The sequence below is a fragment of the Rissa tridactyla genome, chromosome 5 (assembly GCF_028500815.1).
Source record: "Rissa tridactyla isolate bRisTri1 chromosome 5, bRisTri1.patW.cur.20221130, whole genome shotgun sequence".
Lineage (NCBI taxonomy): Eukaryota > Metazoa > Chordata > Aves > Charadriiformes > Laridae > Rissa > Rissa tridactyla.
In genome coordinates, this window is record NC_071470.1 from 29,393,076 (window position 1) to 29,407,523 (window position 14,448).

Consider the following 14,448-nt stretch of genomic DNA (forward strand, 5'->3'; position numbering starts at 1 on the left):
TTTTTTTTATGAAAATTGTCTTTGCAGCGTAAATAACTATGTTGTCCTAGTAACGAGCATTGCAGGACTTTGTGTAACCAAACACTGTGCTAGCAAATACACATTTTAATTCTGTGCAGTGACTGAGGCAGATGATGTGAATAGAGTTAAAAATAGCCAAACGCTGCAGCTTAGTCGCCTGTTTATCTTTTTCAAAGAGGCCAGCAACATCTGGATCTGAGCTGCAGGTTTTGCTGTGTCTCTAGGATAAATGCTAATACTTTGGAAGTGTCTGAGACTAGAAAACACCTGTCCAATTAGAGAGAAAGTCACATGCTGACTGCAGGAGGGAAGGGGAATGCGCTCAGAGATGTGCAGGTTGTTAACACATGCTCCTATCAGAACAGCTTGTGTGATCCTTTATATTGGAGCTCAGTGTGTTCGTGACAAGCTTTTTTTTCCTAGAAATTACAAATAGAGCGGGCTTTGACAGGTACCAGTAGCATTTTCCCCAGGAAAAAAAAAAATATTAGCCCAGTATGGAGTTGTGTAAAGGATCCTCAGCAAAACAAAAATCCTACTCAATGTACTTCAAAGCATTGTGCCAAGTTCATAATGCTGTACTGTGCAGGGGTGAATTTAGCCTGTTAGTTCTTTCCTTCTTTCTCCACTGTCCCATTTATCCTGTTATACATATATGACCGGAGCAGAACAGTATTACTCCACCATCTTCCCCTTTTCTCAAGCATAAGGGTTTTTTATGCTATAATATATGCCACACGGAGATACTTATGCCTCTGAATGAAGGATTTCCATTGATTTCAGTGGAAGCAGAGGGATCAAAAGCTTATTTTAAACTCTACTTACTGGCAGATAAAATGATGTATGATGACTATATGCTCTGTGTGTGTTTTTTTTTATTATTAAGTATCATTTAAAGCAGTGATTTTGTGAAGATATACTTAAATATCTGGCTGAATAGGCTAAAGTGCTCATGTAAAACAATACCTTTTTGAAATCATCCATCTGAAATATATATAACTGTAGCTAGATTTGGTACATGAGCCCGCATTGACAAAAAAGCATCATATCGCTTTTATGTTTGTAAGGGCTTAACAAGAGTCTCACTCCAGCATTTCAGTGCCAGGCTTGTAGGATCTTACCTTGCAGCTAGTTCTACTGAACATGGAGGACATCAAACACTTACTGTCACAGACTGGCCCTGAAAACACGTATCAGAATCTAGAGATAGTAGGATGAATAAACTTACAGTGTGTTTTTCCTTGTTGCTGTTTTATCAGCTTCCTTGTCTCTCCTAATGCTTTTGATTGGGTTTTACCTTCAAGGTGACATTGCCTGCCCAGTGGTTCTCTGTCTGACTTTACCTCAAGACCTTTTGTCGTTCTGTCTGGCTTAGGTCATTTTCTCTTAAAACTGCACACTTGAACTGGGTTGCTGGGTATGACTTAATCTGCAGTGATTTTCTGCTTTTGAGAAATGTCATCCACTGATACCCACCTCCTTGGGAAAAAAAAAATCAACTATACCGTCTTTTCCATTTTATTAGATAAAAAGTATTTTTCCTTCTGGGTAGAACATGGTAAGATGGACTCGTGCATGGTAATGGGAATAAATTAATGGAGTCTTTCACCCTGAAGAGTCCAAATCCATTATTAAGGACCTAGTCTGACATTTTTTACTCATACACGAATTTCATTTTCTCCCTTTGGTAGGAAGTTTGTTTGAATAAGGACTTTGAATAAAGAGTCCAATGTCAAAATATGCATAAATTAGCAGAGATAACATAATTCTGAAGTGGGGAGGCAATAACTGAAAGAGTTTGCAGCAAAATGGTGGGACAGAGATGGTTTTGTTTAAAGTTTCTAGAATAAACTCACAAAAAAGTCAATGTTTTACTTGTACGGAAAGCAGCTGTTACTGTAGGGTAAAATCCTGGTTCTACTAAAGTCAGCTTAGGGATTTCCTTCAAGGCTTTTAATTTTTATTAAAAAAAAAAAAATCCACAAGAAGGATATCTGGGGAAGACATTAAGAGACCTGATAACAGTGTGTGTATGAGAGAATTCTTTTTCCAGCACGGTGACTGGGACATTGACCTGACTTGTAAGGGACTTCCATTTGAATTCCTGTTCTGTCATAACTTATCCAAAATGAAGAGGTCTGGAAAGCTTTACTGAAGAAAAAGGGGAATGTGAACCTGGTTGTCTCAAGTCTTCATTTTAGAAAGTTTTGTGTTTTCTCCAAAACAGAGAAAAAAACAAATGTTGACTTGTCAAAAGTTTTCATAAACTGAGTTGTCATCTGCCAGTCGACATTAATCTAAATCATTCATCCAAATCCCCTGCAGTATTCAAAATACGTGCGCTCAAGTGCCAAGGAAAATATATTTTATTCCATCGTGCTGTGCAATAGATCTCGTTAAGGTTTTTAGGAGTTTTAAGCAGTAAAGTGTTCAAAAATTTTAGAAAACTCATACTGTGTACAAATCGATTTCTAAATAGACCTAGTTAAGAGTTTTAGGAGAGATAAGCAATAAAGTATTCATAAAGTTTAGGAAACTCATTCTGTGTGAAAAATCAATTTCTAAATGAAGAGCTCAAATTCACCATTTATTGTGAAATGAGTAAGTAAGGTTTGCTAAGAAATTTCCTTAAGTAATTGATATGTATTCATCAAAATAGTGCATGGTCTAGTAGGCTTTATTTTGTGCTAAATTCTTTAAGAATGAACGTTACTGCAACCCAGTTTTAAAAATATATTTGGAAAAAATTACTTAATAACGCTGGATTGAGTAATGGCCTAACTCAGTGGGAAAAGGAAGCATTTTTGTGTCTGAAATATTGATGTTCCTCTTCAAAGGAAGTAGTTCATATAATGAAAGTTTCAAACCTGTTAAAATGACTTCTAAATCACAGTTCAGTTTCTGGGAGTGTTTCCCAAACCAGGTTATTTAGATTGCAGTGTAAACCCAGTAGACATGATAATCATGGTACCACAGCCCGTGGCCTCTTTTTAAAAGGCCAATAAGAGGTTACATAAAAGGACTGCATTTCTTTGTCAGATAGAATCCAAGTCTTCCTTTTTTTTTTTTTTTTAATAAGGGATTTTTTTTTTTTATAAGGTCTTTAGAGTAACAACAGTTACTTCCAGTGCTGCTGGGAACTTCATGACATCTCTGAACTGCAGAACTCCTGCATGTGCATCTTGCTCTCTTGAAAGTCTGTTGTTGCAGTCCTGTTGGGTTCCTAGGTGATAATAGAAGCAAAAATAGTCTAGTTTAGACTTAATCAAAACAAGGTGGATAGGATATTAACAGGTGTTAGATATTAGGAAGAACCATCTGGAATTTTGCAACTGTCGATTCTGCTAGTAATGTCAACCTCAGCTTTAACATCAGTAACAGTCAACATTATGTGTAGTTTGTGAGGCTTATTGTTGTGCCACACATGGCAGCACACTGCCTTTCCTGTTGTCTTTGAGCGTCTTACTAGGTGGAGGTACTTCTCTGTTGGGAATTCTTCACTACTAACTTTCTCATACTGCAACCCTTAAAAAAAGGTTGATAAATGGTAGATAAAGCCTCATTATGTAAGAGAATAGCTGATTTCCCAAGGCAAATTCTAGGTTTTATTTGCAGCTACTTAATCTCTTGTTTGAGAAGCAGTGCTCAGTCCTGAAATGGCTGTTCTACTCTCTGCATAATGAGGAGCATATCTGTCCGTCAATAGATAAAGTATAGAAAGACAAGAAGAGAATGATGACCTCTGATAAAAGAGCATTGAAAAAGCAAACTGGTTACTCTACTTCAATCTAATCTAGATATCAGCTAATCCAGATGTACAAATGCCTGTTTAGTGGCAAGTCTAATGCTTTTGCTCGCATCTCTGTGGACACAGATGTTAGCAGAGCATGTCAAAGCATTGTAGTGTCACGGCCAACCTGTGGTCTTGCAGCCAAGATCATGGGACTGCCCCTCTCTCTCCCTCTCCTCAAAAGAAGTCCAGTGTTTAAAGCTTTGTTTTTTCTTTCCATAAAGTTTCCATAACATATTCAGAAGCAAGGGAACATGATGTTTTCAGTGTCTTGCTAAAGCTCATATTTAGTACATTTTGAGGGCAGATCTGGTAATATATTTGATTAAAAGGAACTGAAAGTTTAGGAATACGTGTCCTGTAAGACTCTTTAATCGCCTTGTCACTATTTAGAGGAGGAGAGAAGGAGAGTAAGAGGGTGACAAGTGACTTTTTTTATTCAGATAGAGCCTTTGCGTCATTTTGAGCCCCTGTCAGTGACAGACCGCCTGCAGCTGTGGTGCTCTAACTTCTCATTCAGGGAGACAGTTCCATTTCAGTGTCTGGTTCTAATGGCAATGATGAGGTAGACATTGGAAGCTTTCACCAATAATAAAATTGTTCAAATATTTTACTGATTTTTGCGTCCAGCCTTTGCAGCCTTGAACTCCATTTTGCTATATTTTGTTCTCACAATAAAGGAGTCACCATTTAGGTGACCATAGGCTATTTACTCCGGCTCTGCCAGGTGAAGTCTGCATAAAGAATTTCCTACCTGTGACAAAAGGGATCTGCTTTTTAAATATGTGAGTAGAAAAAAAATTATTAGCTAAGGAATTAATTATAAAATTTTGTAAGTATTCAAAATTAATTTGATCTTTAAATAAGATGACAGCAGAGAGCTGAATGATGCAAAGCTATCCTTTATAATGTCATATGTTTCTCCTTAAATTAATCCATTTGATTCACAGTATGCCTTGTATTTACTTCTACATAAAGCATCAGGCTAGGCATTAAATCTGCAATTTTTTCCAAACAGCTTACATGTTAAAAGGTTGTTCTTGGACAGGGATTTACCAAATAGATGGAAAAAAATGTTGGAGGTAGTTCACAAACCTAAATGGAGCCACTGAGCTTCTGGATAAAATGGGAACATGCTCATCCTACTCCTCTCCAGCACTTCTCAGAACTGAAGCATTCGTTTCCGTTCTTTTTCCCCAAAAGACTTAAAACCAAGATGTATTGGCATAAAAGAATGATTGGCAATTATTGTTTTTTGGGGGCAGGAAACAATGAAAAAACATACTTTGGTTCAATTTCAACTTAATTGTTTCCGCCCCTCATTTTTCACTTTGGCAGACAAACCAAAAAAGAAAAACTACTCTTCAGTGCATAAAGTATATGCATGTGTTTGTAGTTTAAGGCACTTAAATCATAAGTGTCTCAGCATATTTGCACATGATCTGTTGTGTACACAAGCACTGTTTTTGTGCAGTTGCTTTATGTAGGCAGGTGTCTACTTTTGCACATGGAAGCATTCATCATTTCTGTAGTTGCGGTTTAGGAGGGCCACTGAAAATGTGACCTCTGTTACGTTCTTCTGCGGAATTAGAAAAATACGCAGAATTATAATCTTGATGTGTAACAGACTGCAGCTTGAATCTTACATTACTTTCATCCATTTTACTAGTACGAACCCTTTGACTTATCTAGTTTCTGTTGATTTTACATTGATGTAAAGGAAGCAAAGACAACATTTTCTTTTTGAAAATGGTGGGCTTTAAATAGCACTGTAGACACAGTCATGGCTAACCCACTCTTCCAACACTTATCCCCTTGGAAAATCTTTCATTAACAATGTTAATTGTTTCTGTGAGTTAAGAAGAATACTACCTGTTGTCAATGGTTACACTAGAGATGAAGGAGGCATCTTTCCATGCCACAACCTCATCACTTTACTCCCTCAACTTGGTAATTTCTTTACAGATTTTGGCAAGGGGAGGTCATGTGTCTTGCTGCATATTCAGAGGCACTGTAATAATACGAACTACAACAGGCAAAACAAAAAGAAGATTGTCACATTTATTTGCTTTTTCAGTTGTATTGTATTCATTTGTAGTAAAGGTCTAAGTGAAGCAAAGGACTTGGCTCTTTGAGCTCACCATAAATTGACAAGAAACTTCCAACACACTACTCCTTTTATGTAAAAGACAACTGAGAAAGTTGCTGCTGTTTTAATGTATTTATCCTCTGGTATCTAGTGAACTGTAAGGTGAATTAAGTATTCAATCTGAAAATGCAATTGTGTTATAAAAATAATCAAGGAGCTGTGACAGTTAAAAAAAAGATTTTAACAATACAGTAAGTTCACTGACAATTGTGTTTCCTGCTAATATGATCTACAACAGGAAAGGAAGCCTTACATGGGTAACAAGATCTAAATACCACAGCTCTGTGACTGCTTCCATTTAAACGAATACTTTCCAAGAGACTGAGAGTTGTTAAAATAATTAACTTGCACCTCCGAGAGCCTGGTTTCCTTTCCCAGCTTGGTCTCATACTCACTGTTGGATATTGAGGTTTAGATCCATAACGAATTTCAGGTCCTGCCTTTTTGCACATGGTTGGACATCTTTGCTTAGGTGCTGCCCAGAAGAATTTAGACATGTTGTCCAAGATAGAGCCATTGAGATTGCCCGCATCACCTGTATGTGGGGTCCTCAATTGACCCTGATTCAAATCCTATGCTTTTTTTTGATAGTTTTATACATTTGAAGGTGCCTCCAAAACACTAGAGCTCCTGTTCCACCCCCAGCTGGCATGTCCAGCTAGCAGAGTGTGTCAGCAGGGCAGTACAGGACTGTGCAGACAAATTCTGCTACCTTGGCAGCATGCTGCTTTGAGCATCACGGTTGATGACAAAGTCATGTAGAGGAGAGCAAAAGCCAACGCAGCACTTGGGAGATTAAAGCGGCATGTCTAGAATGAAAGAGGCATCTAATTTCAAACAAAAGTAGCTGTGCATCACGCAGCTGTCATCACCAGTCTTCAGTACGACTGCAAAACTGGGACAATTTAAGTTGCTACGTTAAACATCTGAATAAATTCCACATGTGCTGTCTTCATGACCTTGGTGGAGTAGTATAGCAGGATCACTTCCACCACTCTGAGGTCTTTGAGTGTTCTCGGATATTGAGCAGTAAAGCAAAACCGTTGCAGGTTCAGCTATGTTGCTCTGAATATCTGGTGGGTATATCAGACATCGGGCTGCTCAAAGCATTTTCTTTGTCTGTAGACAGTATGGCTAACAGCTCAAAGGTAAACCACCATAATATTACAAAAAGTTGCTCAAAGCATGTCTTAATTTATATAGCGTTAGATACATGATATTGGACACTGTAGCTAAAATCCATCTGCTCTGAGAAACAGCGTTTTGATGCTGTGAAACCATGTGAATAAAATCTTGAGGAACACAGCAGAAAAGCTAAAGAGGAAGACAAGTGTAGTGGTTATGAAAAGATGTCTGTGACATCTGAGATGAGCAGCGTGTTGTCAAAATCAGTGTCATTTCTCCTCAATAAAGCCATAGAAGCTGAATGTTTACCTGATAAATCTGCGGGAGTCTCCAGCTTTAGCACCATCATAGCTTCAGTCGGGTGGTTTGCAAGTGACACACGCAGCAGGCAACGTGGCTATTACTTTTTGTCTGAACTAAGAACATCTATTGAATAGATCCTTTTTTCTATTGAACAGAAATGTGAATTTACTGGAAGAGATTATCATTGCATATAATTTCTGTTAAATTATCTCCCCCTGATTATGAGCTTTATCAGGAACAGAAATAACCAGCAATCCTCCAGCAAATAGTTTAAATGAGTTAGCTTAAAAACGGCATTAAACTGTCTTAGCTATCAAATGATGCAATCAAATTAAAAAATGATGTGCTCATAAATGAACTAGGAACAAATGTACAAAGTTGTTATGGCAACTGAAACACTGAAGTTAAAATTATGGATCCCAAAATCTTGCAAATAAAAGTAAATCAATTTCCAAGGTAATTGGAATTTCTTTTAAAAATTATTTGTCACAGCATCATCTTTCATAGTTTCAACAGAATTTATTGGATGGCTTTCTAATGAAATATAATTAATCAAGAAGAAGGTTTCTATGAATTACTGTCATCTTGATATTTAACTTCTAATCATCAGTTACACTTGCTGCACTATTCCAGTTTTTTCCATTCATATGATTTTATTGGGCATATATATTTTGCACCTGAGCAATTAGATTGTGATTGCTGGTATGTATAGCTTTATTTTAGCTCATGCTTTTATCTAATCCATTGAATCCTACTTAAAACATGCTTTTCTTCCTTACTTTGGAAAAATACTTCTTTTTAATTCTAGTGATATTTGGCGATGCATTTAAATGGGCTCTCCTGATATGTCTACAAAACCCTGTCCTCAATAGGGCAACATTGCCGCAACAGCATTAATAATCATGAGGCTGTGGTTTCAAATAGTTTGCTAAGCTGGGTGCACGTAAGGGGCTGGATACCCTAGGATATTTGCCCCAGGAATTCCAAAGCTGTATGGCTGCATTTTTCATGGTGTTTGTGGCTGTGCTGAGACACTTGCAGGAATCTCAGGAATTTTACTTAAGCCAGAGAATGGTGGAATCAGTGGTGCAGTTACTGTGCTCTGTCAGAACCTGGGTTTCAGTCTGGAGAATCACAGCAGCCGTAATGGAAATGATAATTTTTTTTGTAAAAGGCTGAACCAACAGGCAGAAAGGTTATTTCTGTCTTTTGATAAAAATCCACAGGCTTATAGTTTGCTCGTTGAAGCATTGCCTTTGCTGTATAAACATAGTTTACACGTAGCTTCCATATTCTTCTGGAATTTACATGATTTCTAGAATAATTTATACAACTTTTATAAAATTGTAGGATGTGGGAGTGGGCAATATCTCAAAAGTTTATCACCTCTAGCTCTAATTCTGATGTTTCACTAATTTCTTACTCCAGTGAGGCAGAATAAACAACCTCAATAGCTCGTACCATTACCATTACAGAATCACAGAACGTTTGAAGCTGGAAGGGACCTCTCTGGAGGTCATCTGGACCAACCCCCCTGCTCAAGCAGGACTACCTACACCCAGGACTGTGTGCAGATGGCTTTTCAGTATCACCAAGGATGGGGAGTCTACAATCTCCCTGAGCAACCTGTGCCAGTGCTCTACCACCCTCACAGTAAAAAAGTCTTTCCTGATGTTCAGAGGGAACCTCCCATGTTTCAGTCTGCGCCCGTTGCCTCTGGTCTTGACAGTGAACAGCACTGAAAAGAGCCTGGCCCTGCCTTCTTTGCACCCTCCCTTCAAGAACTTATAGACATTGATAAGATCCCTCTGAGCCTTCTCTTCTCCAGGCTGAACTGTCCCAGGTCTCTCAGCCTTTCCTCACAGGAGAGGTGCTCCTGCCCCTTCATCGTCGTCATGGCCCTTTGTGGGAGTCCCTTGTCTGTCTGTGTCTCTCTTGTACCGAGGACTCCAGAACTGGATATAGTACTCTCAAGTGTGGCCTGAGCAGTGCTGAGGAGAAGGAATTGGAGAATTGTGCAGCTGTAACTTTTAAGTTTATTGATCCTTGTCCTTCGGGTTTTTTTGCCCTTACTCCAAGTCTTTCTGAAGGCAACTCTTCAAATCTATAACAAGACTCTCAAGACATTTTGTTGTACTTCTCAGCTTTATCTTTTCCAGAGAAAAGACCCATTCTTTCAATCTTTCTTCACTGGTTACGTTTTCTAAGTAGCTTATGAGTCATCCTTGCCCCTCTTCAAATTAATTTTTAGTGGGTGTGTAAATATGTATATAACATCCAAAATTAGACAGCGTATTCTTCCAGAAGCTCCACTAGTGCCAAGTTTATCAAAATAATTACCTCCATGTTTTCTGTGTTTCGGTTCTGAATGCAACCTAGAATTAGTCTTTCTTCTTGCAGCAACACTGCATTCTTGTTTTAATTCCACAGAAATCCTCAAGCCCTTTCTTCAATATTTGCAAGTTACTCTCCGTTTTGGTTTTGCACCTTTGTTATGTGGGTATTTATTTTTTTTTCTCCTAGGAGTACTTTTTGCCATTGGTTTTGTAGTATTTCGTGATGTTGATTTCTGACCATTGCTTCCATCGCTGAGCGCCCACCCCCTTCCTCCTGTGTTATCTGCAAAATTTTGTGTTTGTTATTTGACCATACGGGTGTTAATGAAGACACTGACTGTGGACCCATCATATCTTTGCAATACATATCTCAAAATATTTCCCTGTTTGATAACTACTTTTTGAAAATGGATTCTTCTAATTGGATATGTACTCCCTTTCCTCATTATGATTTTATCTTCATTATTGTTTTATTATATTTTTTTTTATTATTGAGACAATGTCAGCTAGCACTGTGTAACAGTTTTATCAAAGGTCAAATTATTTCCTTTATCCACTAAGCCAGTTACCCTGTAAAAGAAGGAAATTACATTAGTTTGACATGACTTCGTTTTGACAAATCCGTGGTGGCTGTTTGTTATCATTTTAATTATCTCCAAGGTGCTTACAAGTGGGTAGTTTAATAATTTGTTTGGTATCTTTGTGGATATCAAAATTAATTCTGTAACTCCCTGGGCTCTGTTTTGTTGGTTTTTATATATGGTTATATATACATACACAGGCAGATGCATATATGTGTATGTGTCTGCGTATATATATGTATAGGTGAAATGTTTCCCTTTCTGTAGTCATCTGAAATCACCCTCATCCGCTGTGAGGTCTCAAAGACAATTATTAATAGTTCAGAGATTTTGTTATATACTTTCATGAGAATTTCATTATTCTGTTCTGCGTTGAACTCAGCCATCTCTTCTCCTTTCTGTTCTTCTCCTTTCCTGACTAATCTGCCTGAGATAGCTAACGTGAATGAAAATTTCGTTTGTTCCGTAGAAAATACTTTTCTTGAGGCAGGAGTGAAGCTTTGACAGGACTTGGCTACTTGCACTTGAACATCTTTGTTGATAAATGAGTTAATAAAAGAAATGTAACCAATGTGTAAAGTTTTGTGGTGTCTAAAGAAGCATTCACTGAGGTAGGTAGCTGCACAAGCACACGGTGAAGTCTGCCTTATGTTAGTACATTGTATTGAGAAAAAAAGATTAGAAAAAAAAAAAGGCACAGGTATTTAGCATGGAAAAGACACTTCATGCCTGTCAGCAAAGCCGGTCATATTGAAGCAGGCATTGTGGAAAAAGCATGAGACCACCTAAGTAGTCACTTTATTGCGTAGGTAACTACAAGTGAATAAGATTATATGGTGACAGCAGCTCTCACGATCCAGCTGAACCAGAAAAAGGAACCAAATCTGTAGGTCTCGATGCTAGACAGTCTTCCTGCTGAGAGAAGCAGGACCACCTATGTGCATATACAGCCAGTAGACCAAGCCACATTTTTTAGTTTTCGTGTATTGTTTCTACTTCTGAGACACGGGTAGATTGAAAAGGAAAGAAAGTCAGATGATGTAAATGCTTTAATCTCAGAGCATTACTAAGAAAAGAGTAAGACATACAAACTAAATGCACGTGTCTCTGTTTAATTAAGTGCACTTCTGATGGTGAAGTTGGTGAGCATGGGTTGTTTGGTTGTTATAATGTGGGCATTATGGGCAGTAATCTACAGATACCTACATCTCTGTGCTATGGCTGAGAAGCAAATACACCAGAAAAGAAAGAGGGAAATCACTGCACATCAGTAATCTGCAACTATTTTTTGGCCTCTTTGGTAGACTTCAGAGCCCTACATCCATCCACCAGGGAGGATCCTTAGTGTGATGTTGTTGCCTCTGTGCTTCAGAGAATCCACCATTTTCTCACTTCTGGTCTACCCCAGTTCCACTTTGAACCTGGTATTCAGGACAAGAGAAATGACTGCACACAGCAGAATGCTTTTAGCAAAACTGTACCATTCCTGCTGTGTCTGGATTTGGACAAAACTGAGGGCAAAACAAAAGGAATGAATTAGTTTGAAGAATGCTACTAAAGCTTGGAATATGAACGCTGTGCAGTATGAACTGCACAGAAATTGTTGGCTTCAGAATCAACCTTAAATTCTTTGGCAAGTAAGCCACATAAGCCTGATACAAACCACAAATACATTTGACTTTTACCCAAATAGAGTCTTTATCCTTTCTAATTTGTTGCTGGATGTCATACTTACCCGTTTTGTTTTGGAAATAAATATTCTGACTTTGAAAATGTTGGCTGCTTCGAATGTGCAGCTTGGTTTCTAAAGCAATGAGCTTTCTTTTTTTTTTTTTTTCCCCAAAAAGAAATTTCCAGTTTGTGCCTGTTTTTTGTTATACATTGGACTATCTGAAATGAAGAGGAGACTTGAGAGTTCTTCAGGACAACGTGTAGATTCAGTGTACGCCTTAGAAATTAATACAATTTCATGATACTGCTGTGAGTTTGAACAATACCAAATTGCCACCTGAAATCTGTTGAAGTTAAGAAAAAACCCCACACAAACAACGGAAGGAGTTGCACCATAATCATAAGGAATGAGTGACAGAGCTGGAAATTGAACCCAGTGACCCTGGGTTCTGTTCCATGATCTGAGCTCCCTATCGAAAAATGTTTCATATAACAAGATAATAGACAAAAAGGTTGGATTCCAAGTTAGAAAAGATAGTATAGTTCTAATTAAATTTCTGGATAGTTTGTTGGGGAAAAAAGTCTCTAATCTATGAGCTATATTTTTTCATTATAGAGTTCCATAGACAATTTGCAAGTGTTTTCTAACTAGACACGTTGCATATGAAGAAGAATAAAAGTGGAAGAAAAATTACCAGGGACCTTTTAGTAGGGCACCATGACTGTTGCGGATGGAGTGATGCACTTCACTCATAAGAGAAGCAATATTTTTCTTGATATAAAACAGCGATTTAGCAAAGTTTGGTAGTAAGTGCGACAGTGTTTTAACAAGATTAGATGGCAAGGTGCACTTGGTTATTTACTGCATAGAGAACAGGGTCAAACAAAACTCTCGTGGAGACCCTCCCATTGAGTCATGAGGTTCAGAAAGGACCCCCTTGCTTTCTAAACTCCTTCTCAGAGAGGATGCAGTTGGATCCTATCCTAGTCCCAGACTTGGTCAACCATTTGCATCTGAAGGATTATATAGGGGTCATCAATATCACTTAGTAAGATCTCAAAGTTTAGCATGCTATTAGTCACTTACCGTGAATCTGTTGTGGCAAGAAATCTCAACCCTGAGGAGTAACCTTGGGAGGCACCCCTACTCAAGGGGAGATCCTGGTGTGCAGCCTGCTGCTGTGCAGGGGAGCTCAAAGAGCTCTTGGGCTGTTCACTATTCATGGGGTAAGATGATTGATTCATAGTCGTATTTGCATACTGACTGTAGATGACAGTTTCTTCCAAATTAGCCCTGAGTCGCATGTTGCCCAGCACTGGGGTTAGGTGAGGGCATTGCCATAAATTAGCCCTTGGTGATTGTGTTGTTATCTGTCTCCCCTGAATCCACTCTGACCAGATGCATCCATCATGACCGCCACTGGTGGTTATTGCTTGAGCAGGGTTACGGGACAACGTGGCTTGGGGGAGCACACCGTCACAATGACCATGGAAAGGAAAAGATAGAAGGAAAATTTGAATCTCAGATGTATGTATTTCTTTCCAGTAAGATTTTATTTTTGGTCTTTTTGTTCAGAGTCTTTGGACATATTAGCTACCGTTCAGACTGGGAACTGGTGAAGGTGGACTTCAGACCATCCTTCCCCAGGGAGTGCTCTGATGATGACTATGAATCTTGGGAGCTCACAAATCTACAGGTATTCATGGTCTTATGTTAACTGACACAACTTTTCCGCAGCTTTTAGAGTCACGTAGAACTACATGCTAGGAAAATGTTTTCAAATAGAATTTGGATGCTACTTCCCCCGCTTTGTTGTCCTTGTGTTGGTATTTGCTGATTTTACAATAGTTTAAAATGGAGGAGGATATTTTGGTCTCTTTGGTTGTGCAATCTGTGTCCTGGGAAAGGCGGAAGTACGTCTGGTGGTCTGCCATAATAATAGGTGGTCCTGCTGGATTATGAAGCATATACCATAAACTAAAGTGTGTAATATTGATTGAAGAAATTTCAACATGGAGTCGTACGTTCTGCCAACTTCCTGACCACAATATATAAATTGTTATAAGTAAAGCCCATTCCAGAAGTAATTTAGGATCTCAGTGGACTGATCATGTAACGAGGTCCAGTTGTTTTGGGTAATACCATTTCTGCAGTAATGCATTAAGGCTGTGCTAATCCTGGTTTTCTGGCCAAATCCAATTTTGGGAAGCTACATTCTCTATACAATGTATTGATTAAAGAGACCACATTAAATGGAATATGTCATATTTATTCATAATAATTCTGATTATTATGTTTGTGCTTCTTCCAGTACATTTGTTCTGTCACTCTCCGCAGGGTTAGTTTGGGTTTTTTTTGCATACAACTCAGTGTTATTCCAGCTTTTCAGCTCTCATTTGCTAGTTCTCATGCCTAATTGCCTAATTTTATACTTCTTGTTTGGGAATGCTGTGTATTTACTAAGAATGTTA

General features: G+C 38.3%; 1 protein-coding gene across 6 annotated transcripts in view; it reads left to right on the top strand.

The window, feature by feature from the left end:
* The window catches only part of SORCS2 (sortilin related VPS10 domain containing receptor 2), a 576,222-nt gene that overhangs the window by 516,530 nt on the left and 45,244 nt on the right, over window positions 1-14,448 (top strand). For all 6 annotated transcript variants that reach the window (XM_054203166.1, XM_054203171.1, XM_054203170.1 and 3 more), the window contains exon 15: window positions 13,553-13,673. In XM_054203166.1, coding sequence (XP_054059141.1) covers window positions 13,553-13,673 — 121 coding nt within the window. The remainder of the gene's footprint in view (window positions 1-13,552; window positions 13,674-14,448) is intronic.